At 41.1% G+C, this 15849-nt stretch overlaps 1 protein-coding gene across 11 annotated transcripts in view; it reads left to right on the top strand.

The window, feature by feature from the left end:
- kiaa1549lb (KIAA1549-like b) overlaps window positions 1-15540 on the top strand; it is a 54922-nt gene extending 39382 nt beyond the window's left edge. For 9 of the 11 annotated variants that reach the window (XM_046384986.1, XM_046384994.1, XM_046385002.1 and 6 more), the window contains 14 exons: window positions 115-266; window positions 757-928; window positions 1487-1650; window positions 1949-1984; window positions 3559-3749; window positions 7120-7250; window positions 8188-8312; window positions 8998-9227; window positions 10211-10343; window positions 12451-12825; window positions 12909-13003; window positions 13329-13477; window positions 13655-13806; window positions 15210-15540. In XM_046384986.1, coding sequence (XP_046240942.1) covers window positions 115-266; window positions 757-928; window positions 1487-1650; window positions 1949-1984; window positions 3559-3749; window positions 7120-7250; window positions 8188-8312; window positions 8998-9227; window positions 10211-10343; window positions 12451-12825; window positions 12909-13003; window positions 13329-13477; window positions 13655-13806; window positions 15210-15473 — 2369 coding nt within the window. In that variant the 3' untranslated portion in view covers window positions 15474-15540. Of the gene's footprint in view, window positions 1-114; window positions 267-756; window positions 929-1486; window positions 1651-1948; window positions 1985-3558; window positions 3750-7119; window positions 7251-8187; window positions 8313-8997; window positions 9228-10210; window positions 10344-12450; window positions 12826-12908; window positions 13004-13328; window positions 13478-13654; window positions 13807-14699; window positions 14802-15209 lie in introns of those variants that run through there. The other 2 variants (XM_046384977.1, XR_006843045.1) reach the window with 2 other exon arrangements.
- Window positions 15541-15849: the final 309 nt, after the last annotated feature.

Here is a 15849-nt window from a genome sequence, read left to right on the forward strand (position 1 = left end):
TTCTAATTTCGCCTCTGTCCCTTCTTTCTTATGCTACTTTCTTTCCTTGCCAACAACTTATTTTCTCTCTTAACAACCATCTGGCTGTCCTCTTTCTTTCATCTACACTTGCAGTGATCCAGGACGTGGATAACGCCAGCTTGGAGGGACAGTACCAAAGCTTTGCCAGTCTAATGGAGCAGCGGCTGGCAGAGCTGTTCGTGTTGGCAGGGCAGCAGGGCACTCGTTTCAGACGAGCCACTGCTGTAGGCAGCTACACTGTCCAGGTAAGAGACTGGCACAGCGGCCCACAGGGAGTGCCACATCTGCAGATCAAACAGTCCACGATGCTCAGGGTTAGAGAGCAAAAACCTGAAGTCATCTCAGATTCTTATTCTGGTGTTTTGTTTATTACACACAGAGCTAATGAAAGTCCTAATCCAACAGTTTTGTTGGCGTATATCTCACAGTATGAATATTAGATGAGATGCGCACTTTGATACGCTCTTGTGCATATGCCTGCATGATTACTTGTGGTCAGCCCTGGTTAATTGGGGAGTATCTCAGTTCATCATCTGCTAATTGCTAATCAAAACAAGCAAGTGTTCATGTGGTTGTTCCACTCATGGGGCTCCTGCCTAAACACATGGTTTAACTTTCTGTTTTCTTCTCTAAAATGTAAGCTGTGTCATTGCAACAAACCAGCCATTTGTGAAAAGATGATGCTGATGTGTAGTTCAAGGAAACATAAGTCATCCCTTTTCTTTTTCTAATCAGATGGTGAGCATCCGTAGGGTGGCCGGCGTGAAGAATCCAGCAGAGATGACCTACTACGTCCAGCACAACGGTATTCCTCTATCGGGCACGACAGCTGCCAAAGTTCTGAACACTGTGGATTCTCAGACCATGGCGCTCACCCTGGGCTACTTTGTCCAGCTGCAAGCAGAACGTAAGCACAGCATCCTTCTAGCATTTGACAAGCAGGCAAACAGACAGAAACACTGACAGAGTAGACATGCAAAGCAAAACACATGAGTCATGCTGAGTTAAGAAAGAGGAGCTGGTGTTGGGTTGAGGGGAGCAGGAGAAAAGGTTGAGAAAGCTCTTTGCTCTCTAATCTCTCTGAAATGCTCCCGGCAGGACATTGTTTGTTTGGGCTGCAGTGCTGCTCAAGAGGAAGGGAGAAGGGGGAGGAGAGGGTGAGACGGAGCTGGTCAGGAGAGAATGGGGGAGTAAGAGGGAAAGAGAGCATGCTGCATTCCCTTAAAGAATGTTGCTTGTAATAGCTGAATCAGGCAGTGTGCCTGCAAATCAGGTTGAGCTGAACACAGTGACACTTAGCGTGGGTGTGACGGGTGCTTCTGCATGTTTTAGCAGGAAAAGTAGTGTGTTATACCTCCCATGAACCACACAACAGATTAACTGTTACCATTTAATGTTAGGAGTCTACTGGACACCTTGTATTGAAGTGATGATGGTGAAAAGATGTTTTTCTTTTTTCTTTCAGCTGTGGTCAAGAACCCTCCTAATAACCTCTGGATTATTGCTGCGGTGTTGGCCCCCATAGCTGTCGTAACACTTATTATAATCATCATCACAGCTGTACTATGCAGGAAGAATAAAAATGACTTTAAAGCTGATGCCATCGGCAACCTCAATCCTCGAGCCAAGGTATCTGTCTGTCTGTGTTGATGATTCTGTCATTGGAAGAGATTTGATTGCCATACCAGTTCCATTTTGATTGCCATTTGATTGTTTGTTTGTTGGACAGCGCAAGACAACACCTTGGGATCCAGAAAAACAGAATGTGCATGTTCCACTGGTTTTTATTATTTTATAAATTCTGTATTGTGCTTTCTATTATCTGCATAATGTCATCTGTGTGACCTCATTTAAAAGAATCCTAGTCTATCTCGTATCTTGAATAGCACACACACACAATGTTTAAAACATCTCCTCTTGTTTTCAGATGGCTTATCGGAGAGACGTGGGCTATTATCACCAGGTAACTGCACTGTATTTCCTCTCTTTACTGATCTGTGTTTTCATCTTCAGGGAAGCAAATGTGCCAATAGTGGGATTTGAATGGGATTTTGGGCAGACATCATCTATGGTATATTTATCCTGCTGTGCTGATGAAAACGAATGCTATAACAGCACTTTGGAGAAACAAACCTTTCACAGTGAGATTTTCAGGGATGAAAGGCTGGTCTTGCCTATTCTCCCTGTTGCAGTCTCCAGATGGTAAATTTGAAAGACTGAGCTTTGTAAAGAATGGTTATTATGGAGATCTCCTTTTCAAGCAGATTGTGTGTGCTTATGTGTGTACTGACACTTGTTTGTTTTGTGTATAGAAGACTGAACCTGTTTTCATTATTGTCCCAAGGTTTTAATCAAAGTTATTTCTTCACTTCTGTGTCTTTTCTGCTGTTTGTGGTTTTGGTTCTCCTCAGTGTATGTGTCACTGTAGATGAGTGAAAATGCAGAGTATAACACTCTGCACACCCAACTGCTTTACTTTTGACATATCATAAGAGAAAAAGTGATAAAATCTGCTGTATTAAACAATGAAAGTCACTTCAGTGATACCTATAGAATAGAGTTATTATTACACCATATTTAAGGATTCTTCAAAGTCTGATTATGTTAAAAAAATATCAACAAGCTTCCATCAGGTATGAAATATTATTAGGTCGCTTCTCGCAATCTTTCTCATTCCAGGCACAGTATATGGCTGGTTCTTTCTATTAAGTAACCAAGCAGAAATAGAGTGACTCCTAAAATTTAAATGAGTCTCTTGCACACCTCCTCTGTATTACACTTTCATTTCACCGTCTGCAAGCCAAACACTTTCAGCCCAAACCCTTGCTGGAGTTTCTCACAGTAACACTTTTAGTTAGTGAGAAAACTGGATCCACAGAAAATCTCTTTTCCCTGTGCGTGTGTGTGTGCGTGTGTGTGTGCGTGTGTGTGTGCGTGCATGCTATAGGAAGAGAGAGGATGCATGTTTTTAAGTCAGGGAAGAATCACGTATTGATTTTGCACCATGTCTTGGCTCCATTGAGGCAGTGATGTGTGTTTGACAATTTATGACACTGCCATGAGAGTAGTCCTAAATATTTCAGTGTGTGTGTGTGTGTGTGTGTGTGTGTTTTACTATTTTGCCCCCTTACCTTCTCTATAAACACCTTGAATCTTCTTTCTCTTCCCTAACATTGTAACTGTATTTCTGTGAAAGTCTGCATATCTTATCTTGTCACCACCCACTGTGAGTCATTTATTTGACAAGAATTTGGAAGAAGATGAAAATGGGCCTCAGTTAAATCTGTGCTTATCTATTTCAAGGCACAGCAGTGCAGTAATCCCAGTTCTATTCCTTAAATCCTCTGGACATCTCTTAAAAAGATTCACTTTTGGGCTATTTTGAGATGTCTGTCTGTGTGACACTTCTGGTTAACTAATGTATAGCCCCTTGTTCCTCTTGATGACTCTTTATAACTACATTTATGTGAAAGGAAATCAATCTTACTGAGAGGTGTCTCTTTGTCTTTCTCTGTTTTCACTCATCCTGTCCATCAGCCAGTCCAGGGTTTTGACTATGCCAAGCAGCACCTGGGCCAACAGGGAGGGGATGAGGAGACTCTGCCTGTCACTCAGGATACCTTAGTGATGTCCCTACAAATTCGGGACACACCACTTTCACTAGAAAAGGCCCTTCAGCAAGATGGAACTGCAAACAAGAAAGGGGTCACTGCTGACAAACACAAAAGGTATCATCATGTCTCCGCATATTCACCTCCTCATGCTGTGATCTGCATCACCAAACATTTGAGAATTGCCCAAAAAAACTCAGTTACAACTTTCAAATTGTCATATTATCAGGGACTTAAGACTTAAGTTAATGCAGCATGTTACAACAATCAAAGAAAATTTTGACTTTATTTAGATGATGTCTTAGTCGTATAAATAAATAGACTGGATGGATTACATTATGGATCTAACAGAGGATGAGATTTACTTTAATTTGGAGGTAAGATTGAAAACAGTGTGTGATTATTATTTAATAATAATATTAATTATGTCACATTAGATTAATTTTCTGTTTGTAAGCCAGTTTTAAGGTAGCTGTTTTAAAGTTGAAATGACATTTGGTAATTTTTCATGTAGGAAAATATATAAACAGGCTATAATAATACAGATAGCTGCAGATAGCTAAAGAACTTAAAGTGGCTTATCCTACGAACGCTGATACAGCATGTGTTTTTAAGTGGCCCACATGGCATTAAGATAATATTCTGTTAGTGATTTAAGCCCACAATCAGTGATGATGTTAATATGTTAATAATCTGATGTTCTTGTTCTCCCTGATATTTTTTGATTTGGTTCAGGTTTCATTTGTCTCAGAAAACATGTCAGGATGTTAGAAGGAAACACTTAGCCTCTTCAAACAGAAGATAATCAGCTGAATCATTTGAACTGATTCACACAGTTTCATGATTTTTCCTTCAGTAGATACTGAAGGCAACCATTCTCCCAGAGAGCAGTGCATTTGCTTACAAAATGCTCTTTCAGAAAGCTCCTGGGTCACATACAGATAAAACACAAAAATCCCTCCAGTCCCATTTTCTGTCCTCGTTCTACCCTGATACTGAGTGATGGGTGGTCATTAACAGACTTCTCTGAGTGGGCAGGTGAAATTGACCTTTTTCCTCATCTGACAGTCAGTAACGCTGTTTGAGAAATTAATTGCCATGTTAAATCATGCTAAATTATTTAATCGAGGACCGGGTGTAACGTTTCAAAGCCTTGCAGGATAATGAGATCAAATGAAATGTATGTGACAGAACAGAGAATCAATAGACTGGAGGTCCTGCTCAAATGATTTGTGGGACTCCTGACAGTGAAGGTTTGATGGATTCGGAGAAATTTACATACTGAATTATAATGCATTCATATCGCCTCATGACTTCATTCTCAAACACATAAAGCTTTCTGATGCTGTATATCAGTTGTCATAAAACATTACAGAAGTGGTCATACAGGTTTTAGAACTTAACTTCCAATGCCGTATCATAATCACTTACGAGCATAGATGCAGCATTGATTCTTGAAAATGCATGAAAATGCATTTGCTTTACTTAACGTCAACAATGAAACGTTATGATTAAGCATGCATTATTATTGTGCATCAGTATATACTTTATTTACTTTATATACTTTATTCAACACATACTATGATAACCTGCTATAGCATTCCATAAGTTCTTACTACAGTTGATTGTTGAGGTAAGTATAGGTGAGCATAGGTAGTCATAATGCATTACAGGCCCCATCAGTCAGCCTCTTGTTTATAACTTATCAAGAGCATCCATGAAAGACTTCTGCCTATAATTAAATATATGTCACATCTATAATGTTTTGTGACTGTTTACAGAGTGCATCAGATTATTTGTTAATCAGTGTAGTCATGAAGCATTATGAATGCATCATAATTCAGTATGTAAATTTCTTCATTGTGGGACTAATAAAGGATTATCTTGTTTTAGGAATGCGTCAACAATGCGATGGAAAATATTACCTATCCAATGAGAATGCTTCAAGCTCAACGCATGTCAAATAAGTCAGTGAACTCTGTGTAGGTGTAATATGTGTCCGAAAACACCTGAACCAGGTGAATGGCTACGTCAACAATAGGCATAGAGTATTTTTAACCGCAGTTTTACTTAAAAACTGGCTGCAGTGGTCAGATAGGAGACATCTGACATCTCTAGAATAGTCACCATGTTTTGCTAGTTTAATAACAGAGTGCAGTAATAGTACATTTAGCTTAGAATATATGGAGAAAACATCACAATTATGTGTTTCTTCTATTTGTTAATGTGCAGCATATGTTAAAGCTAGTGGAAAGCACCTGCCCTGCAAGTGCAACATGATTTTTTCTCTCTGCTTGATCCCGTGACCACTGACAAAAAATGTGAATGCTGTGTTCATTGAATCAGGTGTAGGTTCACAGGTCACAGTTGACTCCTGCGTGAAGGTGAAACCTGACATCTGTTCCAAAATCCTGCCAGACAGAGAGAGGTTACATTTTTAGAAATGTTTATGTAATTAAAAAAAAAGAAAAGAATTCTGATGGCATAACTTCAGTATAGTACAGGACTAATTCAGTGCTATGATACTGGTATGCATGTTGGACACAGATAAATGCCACAATATGCATGCTTGCATGCTGAACACGATTACCTCTAATTTGCTTCTTCCTCTCTGAAGTAATCCCTTCATTGGTACCAAGGTTACACAACTGTCAGCTACTAAACATCAACACAGGATCAAACATACAGCCCACTCAAATAGCCAGCGTAAACACACTCTGTGCACCTCAATTAATTATTACACATTACACGTCTTTGTTGAACCTGTGACTGCTGCATGAAGGCGGCTGTCTGCGGCACTGCCTCGACGAGAGCGTGGAGGGCAACCGCTGTTTCTCTTTCTCTCTTTTGCTGTTATCATTTATACCAGACAATTAGGGGATAGACCACAGTGCTTTGATGTCACTGTCAGCCTTGTGGTCCTCTGAGCTGCTGCTTGATCAGCTCTAATTCCAACGACAGTACAGCGTTTGAAGCGAGTGAAGCAAGAACTGTATAAAGCATTTGTTTGTCCAATTAATGGAACAACTAGTCTTTCTTCACTGTGGTCAGTTTGCACTCTGATTTTGAAACATACATGACACATACTTAAGAGTATATCCACTATGCAGATGTAGTAAAGACATAGGAACATAGGAAGACATAGGAAGTTTATTCATGAACACCATTTGGAAAGACAGGCTCCAATTACCAATGCAAGATTTTAGCATTGTTATCATAAAATTTGAAATGTTACCAGTTTATGAGTTCTGCTACAGTTTTGGGACAATCCACTGATTTTTTTTTTTTTTAGCACTTTTCTAACAGTGTGTAGTGATGAACACAAACAAAAAAATACTCTAATAATTACATTTTGTTGACTTGACTTGAGATTGAGAGATGGAGAGAGAGGAAAGTGAGATTATTAAAGGGAAGGATGACATAACCTGGCTGTGAGCCCAGCTTCCGGAGAGCTCACCGCCTTTCCTGTTGCTATGGCTACTTGCAGCAAGTTACCGAGTGAGGACGGTTCCGTCATCAGCAACGAATCAGAGAAGCTGAAATCCGGCAGGGGCTTGACAGCACTGAAAGTCACAGCACAGCAGAAACTGACAAAGGAGGAGACGCGCAAGAGGGATGGTGAGAGTCACACATTGATGCAAATACAAATCATTTACTCTACAGATCCTTTGCAGACAAGGTCAGGCGTGTCACATGTGCCAAAAAATCTTTTCCCATACCCAAACGCTTTTCCGGTCTCTTGTTTCTCATGGACTCAGGTTACTGTAAGAGAAATACACTGCCACTGCAGCCACTGCCACTTCCTTTTTTTTTTTTTTTTTTTTTTACAGCCAGAAAGGTAGCCACTCAGCAGTAAGCAGAGATGGAACCAATGAATATGCATGAGACAGACACTCTGCTGACATGATACAGTATGTCAGACTAGTGGATGCTGTGCCAGACTGGCAGAAACACATACGCGCACACATTCACTAATCCAAAAAGGCAGAAAGACCATATGGAGTCACACATCTCGTGCTCTTCTACGATGCAGAGGAGTAAAAGTAAAAGAGGTTGATCTATTCACTGTTCTGTTCTTGTGCACTGATGCTAAATGTTCTACATGTAGTGGGTGTGAGTCAAATTAATCAAATTCAGATACTCTGCTTGTAAATTGGATTGAGCTTGCTGGATTATGATTTTCTTAATGGGTGGATTTGAATAATTCATCGGCTGAGTTAAAGGAAACTAGAACTGAATCCAGTTTGTCTGATGTGGGATAAGGAATGAAAGTGCTAAGTCAGTGTCTTTCATCTATCACAAAGATGCATTGGCACAACCTTTTGAAGCCAACTCTATCTTTGTGATCTGTTGTCTCCATCCACCACTTGATTTGCTGACACAGACGACTGATGTTTGACATAATCCCACACTGTCAGCCTGAGACAGAGAGAGAGAGACAAAGACAGAGAGAGACAAAGAGAGAGTGTGACAGTTTGCTCTCCTTTGACTGACAATGTCATGATTAGAGGTATTTGTAGTCTCTTTGTGAGTGAACTTCCTCTCTGTTCTTCAGATCCATATGACACCTCCTCTGGCTCCCTGCAGCTCATTTCCATAAAGCCCATGGTGGCTCAACCCAACTACTCACACCCTGCATCTTCTGACCGCAGCCAGGACTCGGCCATCATCAACGGAGAGGTGATCCATTTAGAGAGATACACACCCGTAAATGTGTTTTTGCTTTTCTCACTGGGTCAAAGTGTGCAATGTTCATCTGAAAAAAAAAATGTCACATCATATAACGTGACATTTGTTGAGCAGCATTTGCATTAAAATGTAATGACAGGTGTGAAGTTGTGTGCCAGAACTGTCAGTCATGTTACAGAGAAATACTTAAGATTTGAAACTGATTTTTCCAGAGCTGTAAAAAAAAAAATGTTCCACTCTGACATCAAATGTGTGAAATAAAGTAGAAAATTTACAGTCCTTTTAAATTTTTTACATGATTTGGGGCATTGTATGATCATCTGAAGAAGCCCTGATAACCACATTAGAATATCATCAGGTGTTAAAAAAGTCCACAGAAAATGATATAATACAGCCTTTACAGTAAACTGACTTTTATCACTAGATCGCTAACATGATGGACCACATTTTTTTTTTCACTCCATATTCTCATTATTTCATTTCATCAGTGATTCTGAAGTGATTTAATAAATCTTTCTGGCTGTAATTTTTGCCAAACAGTTTCATTTTCAGTGATTTTTTTCCCTCACACATGACAAAGCAGATCCTTAAGACACACCATGAAGAGAACCTTGTGTCTGTCTGCATTCTCATCCCCCCATGTCTCTTTGCATCCCGTGCTCTTCCCTCTCTGCAGGTGAACTTGGCTCTGAAGCAGAAGTCAGACATTGAGCACTACAGGAACAAGCTGAGACTGAAGGCTAAGAGGAAGGGCTATTATGACTTCCCCTCTACCGATGGCAGCAGCAGTGGTAGGGCCCTGGCGCAGAGGCAGCAGCACGACCATGAGAGGGCAGCTGGTGAGCATGGCAGACCACTGGAGCCTGATGATGAGCGAGGTTCCACTTATGTCAAGTCTCACAGGAGGTGAGGGGAGAGTGGAAAAGCAAGTGGAACCTGGGTTTGGCTGAGTGTAAACAGAATAGAAATGTTTACGTAAGGGTGTGAGAATACCAAATTCACAAAATTGGTCTTTTAACCATGCCCAGTTATCTATCCCCAATGACCACTGCCTTGCCTAATTACCTCATAGATAAATAAAACCGTCTCCTCTAATTTTGTCATTATCCTGTCTAAGCAGGCAACGAGAGACTCATCAGGCCTGTCTGATTAGTTTGATCCAAGTCCTGAGCTTCCATAATGGAGATAAGAAGCCTGGCAGGGTGTCAGATGGTCCACTATGCTGGTTCTGTCCTGCCTCTGCTTGACAGATACACAGAAAGATAGATAGAATCTAAAAGGGGCAAAACATCCTTTTTTACATGAGATGAACATTATATCAAAATAGCTGCCTTCAGAGCGGAATGTACCATTTGAATTTTGGCTTGTGCTTTGACTTAGTGAAGGGATGAATGGACTTGCTATTTTTATATCACACCATGGGTGAGCAAGATAAGGATTTAAGGAAGCTAGTGTGTGGCTGATCTGTTACAGCAACAGCATGCTGATATGCATATTGCCCTTGGCCACCGACAGTACATTTTTGTTTTGTTTTGCTGGATGTTTTATCATTTATTGCATTTTTCTCTGCAGCACCTATTAGATATCCTTATACTTGATTCAGCTCTTCTACTTGATGTCATCATGAGATATCCTAACATAATCTATATTATAATATAATATATATATATAATATGCATAATAAAAGAAACTTTATGTCGCTTTATGTGGGAATCACATGTATTCACCCACTGTGTTCTCCACCACCTCCACTTCCCACCCTCTTTTCAATGCAGGCACTCTGAAATCATGGCTGAAAGTAACAAAGCTGAATTAAAAGGATTTCAGTTAATAGCAACTGTACTCCAGGTCTGATTTGTATTGAATCCATTCTGCACTTGAATTGGCAGGCACTCCCACGTAGGGCAGACGGCCTATCGCAGCAGACAGAGTCTGAGTAGCCCCAGTCCTGGAGGAACAGAGATGGACCTGCTTGTTATGAGGGAGAGACCCAGGAGAGGCATTCGCAACAGCGGTTATGATGTGAGTTATGTGTTGCACCTGCTGATCCTGTCTTCCAACAAGATGCAGTTAAGCTACTCTCACAAAGTTGACAGGGCAGCACTACATTTGATACATTATTAGATCACTTGCAATATATGCATGGAAGCAGTAGTAGCTTTAACTTTTGCTAGAGACATACAAACTTCAGCTTCAAATGAAACTATTTGCTCAGTTAAATGCTTATATACTTGTTACCAATTTCAGATGATAATTTAAAAAAGTTACTAATGTTTTTAGTTTTGTAAGATAGAAAAGTAGAAAAAATAGAAAAAATAGAAAAAATAGAAAAGATCATTATCAGTCAGAGCTTCTCAGTATTGTATTGGTGCCTTATTGTCCCACTGAAGACAAAACCTCTAGAAATCAGACATATTCTACTCAGGTTTGGTTTCAAATATACCACAGCGAGCTGAAAGAGGGGAAGTGGTTCATTCATAATTAAGAGTTCTGTCGGGTCCTGTCGTTTTGATATGTAATGCATCTCAGGATGGCCACCACTCTTTTAATGCTCCATTATGGCTCAGTGAGTGGCTCTTTTTGTCATGCATACTAGTATATGAACTTTCAAGAGTAATGGAGCAGACCATTCCTAAAAAGTGTTTTCATTCTTAGCTATCCTATTGTAAAAAACATGAGCAGTGAGAGAAATATTTCACTGAACTGCCATTGACCTGCCGGCCATTTTGACCAGTTGCAGCAGGAAAAAAAAAACAGATGTAAACAGGTGTGGCTGTGGTGTTGAGGTGCTTAATGGCACACTATGGAAATTAAGCACTATTGTATAAAGCTATGTTTTTTCCTACTATATCCAAGTTAAATGTTAGTTTTGAGACCAGCCTGTTGCACCCCTGATGTAGATGCAGCAGGCTCTTAGGACGGCAGGGTTTTGCCATGAGCAAAATACCACAGGCCTTAACGTGACAAACTTCAGAATTATATTGCAAAAAGACCAGCCTCCTCCAGCAGCAGGTGTTGACCAGCTCTACAAACTGAGATTTTCCAGACAAACAGCATTTTCTTGATTCTGACCTCCTTCGCTTTGTACTTGCTGTGGCTAAACTGTGTAACCAACTGGTCAGCCCTGTTGGAAATATGGCACAGTAGCCTGTACAAGCTACACAGCCCTTTTTCCTGGCCCTGTTGATTACAGTGGGTCTATAGTAGCTGCAGGCCCCGTCACTGCAGATACAAGTCTCTACCATTCTGCGTTGCAGGGGGGGGGGGGCTGATTTATGAGGTGTACTACACTGGGTCTCTTGTGGCTACCCTCTGTTCGCAAAGGAAGTAGGGCAGCTTCAACTCGTATTCATTTATCACTGAATTTAAGGACTGGATAGATGGAAACACAGGCTGGGAGTGGGAGAAAGGGTAGATGATATGAAAAGATGGAGGGACTTTCAAAATTGTGAGGATAGATAGAAGATGGAGTGATGTGGAAGGTGAATAATAAAGCTGGAGAGGCAATTAACATACAGAGCTGAAATGGATAGACTGAATATAGTGTAGAGAAGAAAAGAGAAACAGAGGAGGAGGATAAAAAATAGCATTACTGAACATCTATCAAGCTATTGTTGGCGTGTAGAAAAGTGCAGGTTAGCCCACACTGAAACAAGTTGCCTTGTTCTGCTGCTGAACCTACTGTGACCGCTGGATCCAACTCTTCCAGCTGGCTTGTCTCAGAAACTCTGAGTAACATTAAACAGCCTCTTCTAGCTCCGTCAGCACCCTGTCAACAACCCACTGAGAGATCGACAGGAGACCTTATAGAAGTTGTAATTTTCCAGCTTTCTTGGGTTGTAGCTGTTAATATCCCGCTAATTCATTAAGGAGTGGATTCAGTTTCTAATATCTGATCCAGGTGTAAATCAGAACGTTCGCAGGTGACCGCTGCTATCAATTCATCAACACAAGTCATCACCGTAAAACCATAGAGTGCTGTACTTATAATTGTACCCAAGTTTCATACTCTTTGTTACATGTTACATATTATAAAACACCTTACAGTGTTGTTGTGTGTTAGTAAGTCAAAGTTTGAAGATGTGTGTTGAGTCTTTCTCTCTTATGAATGTATTTCTATATGTTTCAGACTGAACCGGAGTTGATTGAGGAGACAAATGTTGACCGTCTTATGAGGCCGAGGGCATACGTGTATGGCCGGGGCTTGAAAGGCCACTCAGAGACGTCCACTCTGAGCTCACAGCCGTCTATTGATGAAGTGAGACAGCAGATGCACCTGCTGCTGGAGGAGGCATTCAGCTTGGCTTCAGGGGGCCAGTCTACATCTGGAAGGCACTCGCATCACCACCACCCACCTCCTGACCACTACAGCCATGCACCGCCTCCCCTCCCTTACGCAGACATGGTGACCAGTGCCCCAGGTACAATGAGCTGTGGACGGAGAGGCCTGCAGTGGGTACCATCTTATGGCGCAGATGTATATCAATGCAGCTTGCCCAAACCAGTAAGCGGAATAAGATTATTTGTCTTTTGAGAACTGTGTTAAGCATTTATGTAACCTTAAATGGCTTTCACTATCTGTTTAAGGCCTTTCATTTCACCCAGCTCCCTGAGATGGCCATGAGTTCTCCACCCCCTTTACCGCCTCGTACTGGACCTCCTCCTGGGACCTCCTTAAGACGGTAAGGTTGAAAAAGCCTCACACTCACCCTTGCAGATGCAGGCAGACACAGACATACACGTAGTCTCTGTAGCATCCCAAAATCCAGCCGATATTCACATTCAAATTCATATTCAGGGACTAGATATTCACTAGGTAATGTGCTGTGGCCAGGGTGATTTTAGGCCTTGTATAAATTTGAATATTGAACTAGTGCATTGGGAGATGGCAAGAATGTTAATGAGCTACTCACTTTTCCACATGAAGTGTGTCTGCCATCTAGTGGTACTGGCCGAGTACTGCAGTAACTGCTGTTTTTTCCCCTCTCCAACCTCTCTCAAACTTAGTTCCACTTCTGACTTGGGGCCTAAGGGAAGGAGCTCAGAGACATCTGGCACTGAAATGCAGAGTCAACATGACAACAACCCATATGGGCCAACTTCTAGAGCTGCACTTCCATCTATCACTGCAGAACAGTCCATGTCCAACTACTCAGGTAAGCCTATGAGGAGATGACTTTGCATTTCAACAGTAACCCATAATGTGTTTTGCTCCCATACCAAGATACATTTTGCAAGAATAATAATGATCTGACCTGATAAAAATTCTAAATTTTATCATTCCCTGAAGCACATTCATCAGTGAATGTCAGTCTGTCTTCTTCTCTGTGTAGGAAACCCAATAACAGCTGTCTACGCCATACCAGCCACCAGGCCCGGCTACTCAGAATACTTTGTCTCCACACCACCCACCTCCTATCACAGTCCCTCCTGGATGTCCTATCCACCTGAGCCTGAGGATGTGCCGCCACAGTGGGCAGACTCTGTAAGAAAGTGCATTTTGTTTGCTTAGGACACAGGTCCAACTAGAAAAATGACTTAAAAAATGATTGAACGCAATTTATAGTGGAAGAAGAATGTGGTTGAACAAGGATGGTTTCAGTTTTCAAGTGATTGTCCTAGTAACCAAGCAGCTCCTTTTCCTAATAAATAGATGTTTGATTTTCAGAAAATTAACTTTTGGTGGCTGTTGTGAAATTTCTTGCAAAAGCAGGGCTATATGCAAAACATGAACGGATAGAAAAAATGCTCCAAACAGAAAATAAATTAATTTGTTTCTCTCTAGTGTAGTAATTTAGACTCAACCAGTAAGTATTATTATTTCTTGTATGGTGTTCTTGCTTCATATATACAGAATACATATACATAATAATTGAAAATAGACCAGTAAAACTGTGTAGAAATGTTGTCATTGTTGTAGAATATTGAAATACCCTACACTTGCTGGTTGTCAAGATGTCTTTCCCGTGGCTTCTGGGAAAGACATCTTGCTTCATGGCTCTTGTACAGAGCCATGAAGCAAACTACAGCACTGTAACCACGAGAACTAAATAATAAACACAATATGGGAGGGTCAGTAGCGAAACAATTATGTAACATATAGGTGAGGTGCACATTAAAGCACTGTCTTTTGCAGACCATCTCACTGTGGCACAAGTCTTTTTGTTCTCATGTTCCTATCTACCATTGAAAATGACTGAAAACAGCTCCATACCCTCTTCTTTGTTTTTCATTAAAAAAAAAGGACAGGTTCCATTCGTCTTGTCAGATCTGTTATAACACGTGACCCTCCCCTCCCCTCCCCTCCCTGCACAAGACTCTCCTTGTTTGTATGGAATGTTCTGTTCTTTTCCCTGTCTGTTTGCCTGTGTCAACCAGATGCCTTCACGCAGTGTCTTTTGGCAGAACCAGTGTCATTTAGAAACCATTTGCTGATCTGAATTTATGGCTGGTGTTGAGTGGACGCAACAAAATCCTGGGGTAGTTGAGCACATTTCCTAAATGAACACTTTTTTTTATTATTTTGTTATTTCTTCTGCTGTAAATTTGATACTTATGAAACTTGTGTATCAACATTCAGAAGTCGCCCATTTTTGAAATTCAAGCACTGTTTGAACCGAAATCCATTTCAGTATCATACACTTGTACAGCAGATCTTCACACGCATTACTTTCCCTGTCACTTGTGTTCATTTAGAATGATTTTCCCAGTCGCAGTCGTATATAAGTTTGCTCATCACCCATCTAATTCTTTCTAAAATAATGGCGCAAAAGGTGTTCTCTCAGCAAAATAAAAAACGATTGCATTTACTGTGTCCTCCCAATGATCTAATTAGCAGCCAATGTCTTCATGGGCTAGTCTTTTACTGATTTCTTGTCTGTTTTCCAGTTGCCCCTGCCTGGGTATGTAGAGGCTTTTCCTCATCCTCGATACCCACAGGGGAGCCCCTCCAGGCTTCCCCTGCAGTATAACCAGACACTGGAGCAGCCACCCACTGCCCCTAGCACAGCATCCCAGCAAAGCCCGCCCCAGGTGGTGAAGGACATGGACAGCATGCCCCTGAGCAGCCTCTCCACCTCTGCACTCGTGCAGGCTATCCGGCAGGAGGTCGCCAAGCTGGCGAAGAAGCAGAATGACATGTTTGAGTTCTAGTTTTAATTCTGCCCCCTTGTGTGCAGGAGAAGGTTAACTGTGCATTCATCTTTGAAAGAGGCACACAAAGATGACATGACACTGATTTTTGGCATTTGTACTGTAAAATGGACTGGACATGGATCTTCTTTACCCACTGATTGATTTCTTTTCACACGCCATTGGGGTTTCGCAGCTCCTGACTTAAAGGAACACAAAAGGGTTTTTTTTTTTGGTTTTTTTTTAAGAAAAAAAATTGCCATCTCTATTGATGATGTCCCAAGTACATGCATCTCTTCTTTGTAGATATGTCAATAGAATGCACTAAATATGGAAAATGTACATTTTTCCGGGATTGGACATTTTTTGTGAATTAGCATCATTTGAAAAGAGAGGA

This window comes from Scatophagus argus, chromosome 1, assembly GCF_020382885.2.
Source record: "Scatophagus argus isolate fScaArg1 chromosome 1, fScaArg1.pri, whole genome shotgun sequence".
NCBI classification, from domain to species: Eukaryota; Metazoa; Chordata; class Actinopteri; family Scatophagidae; genus Scatophagus; species Scatophagus argus.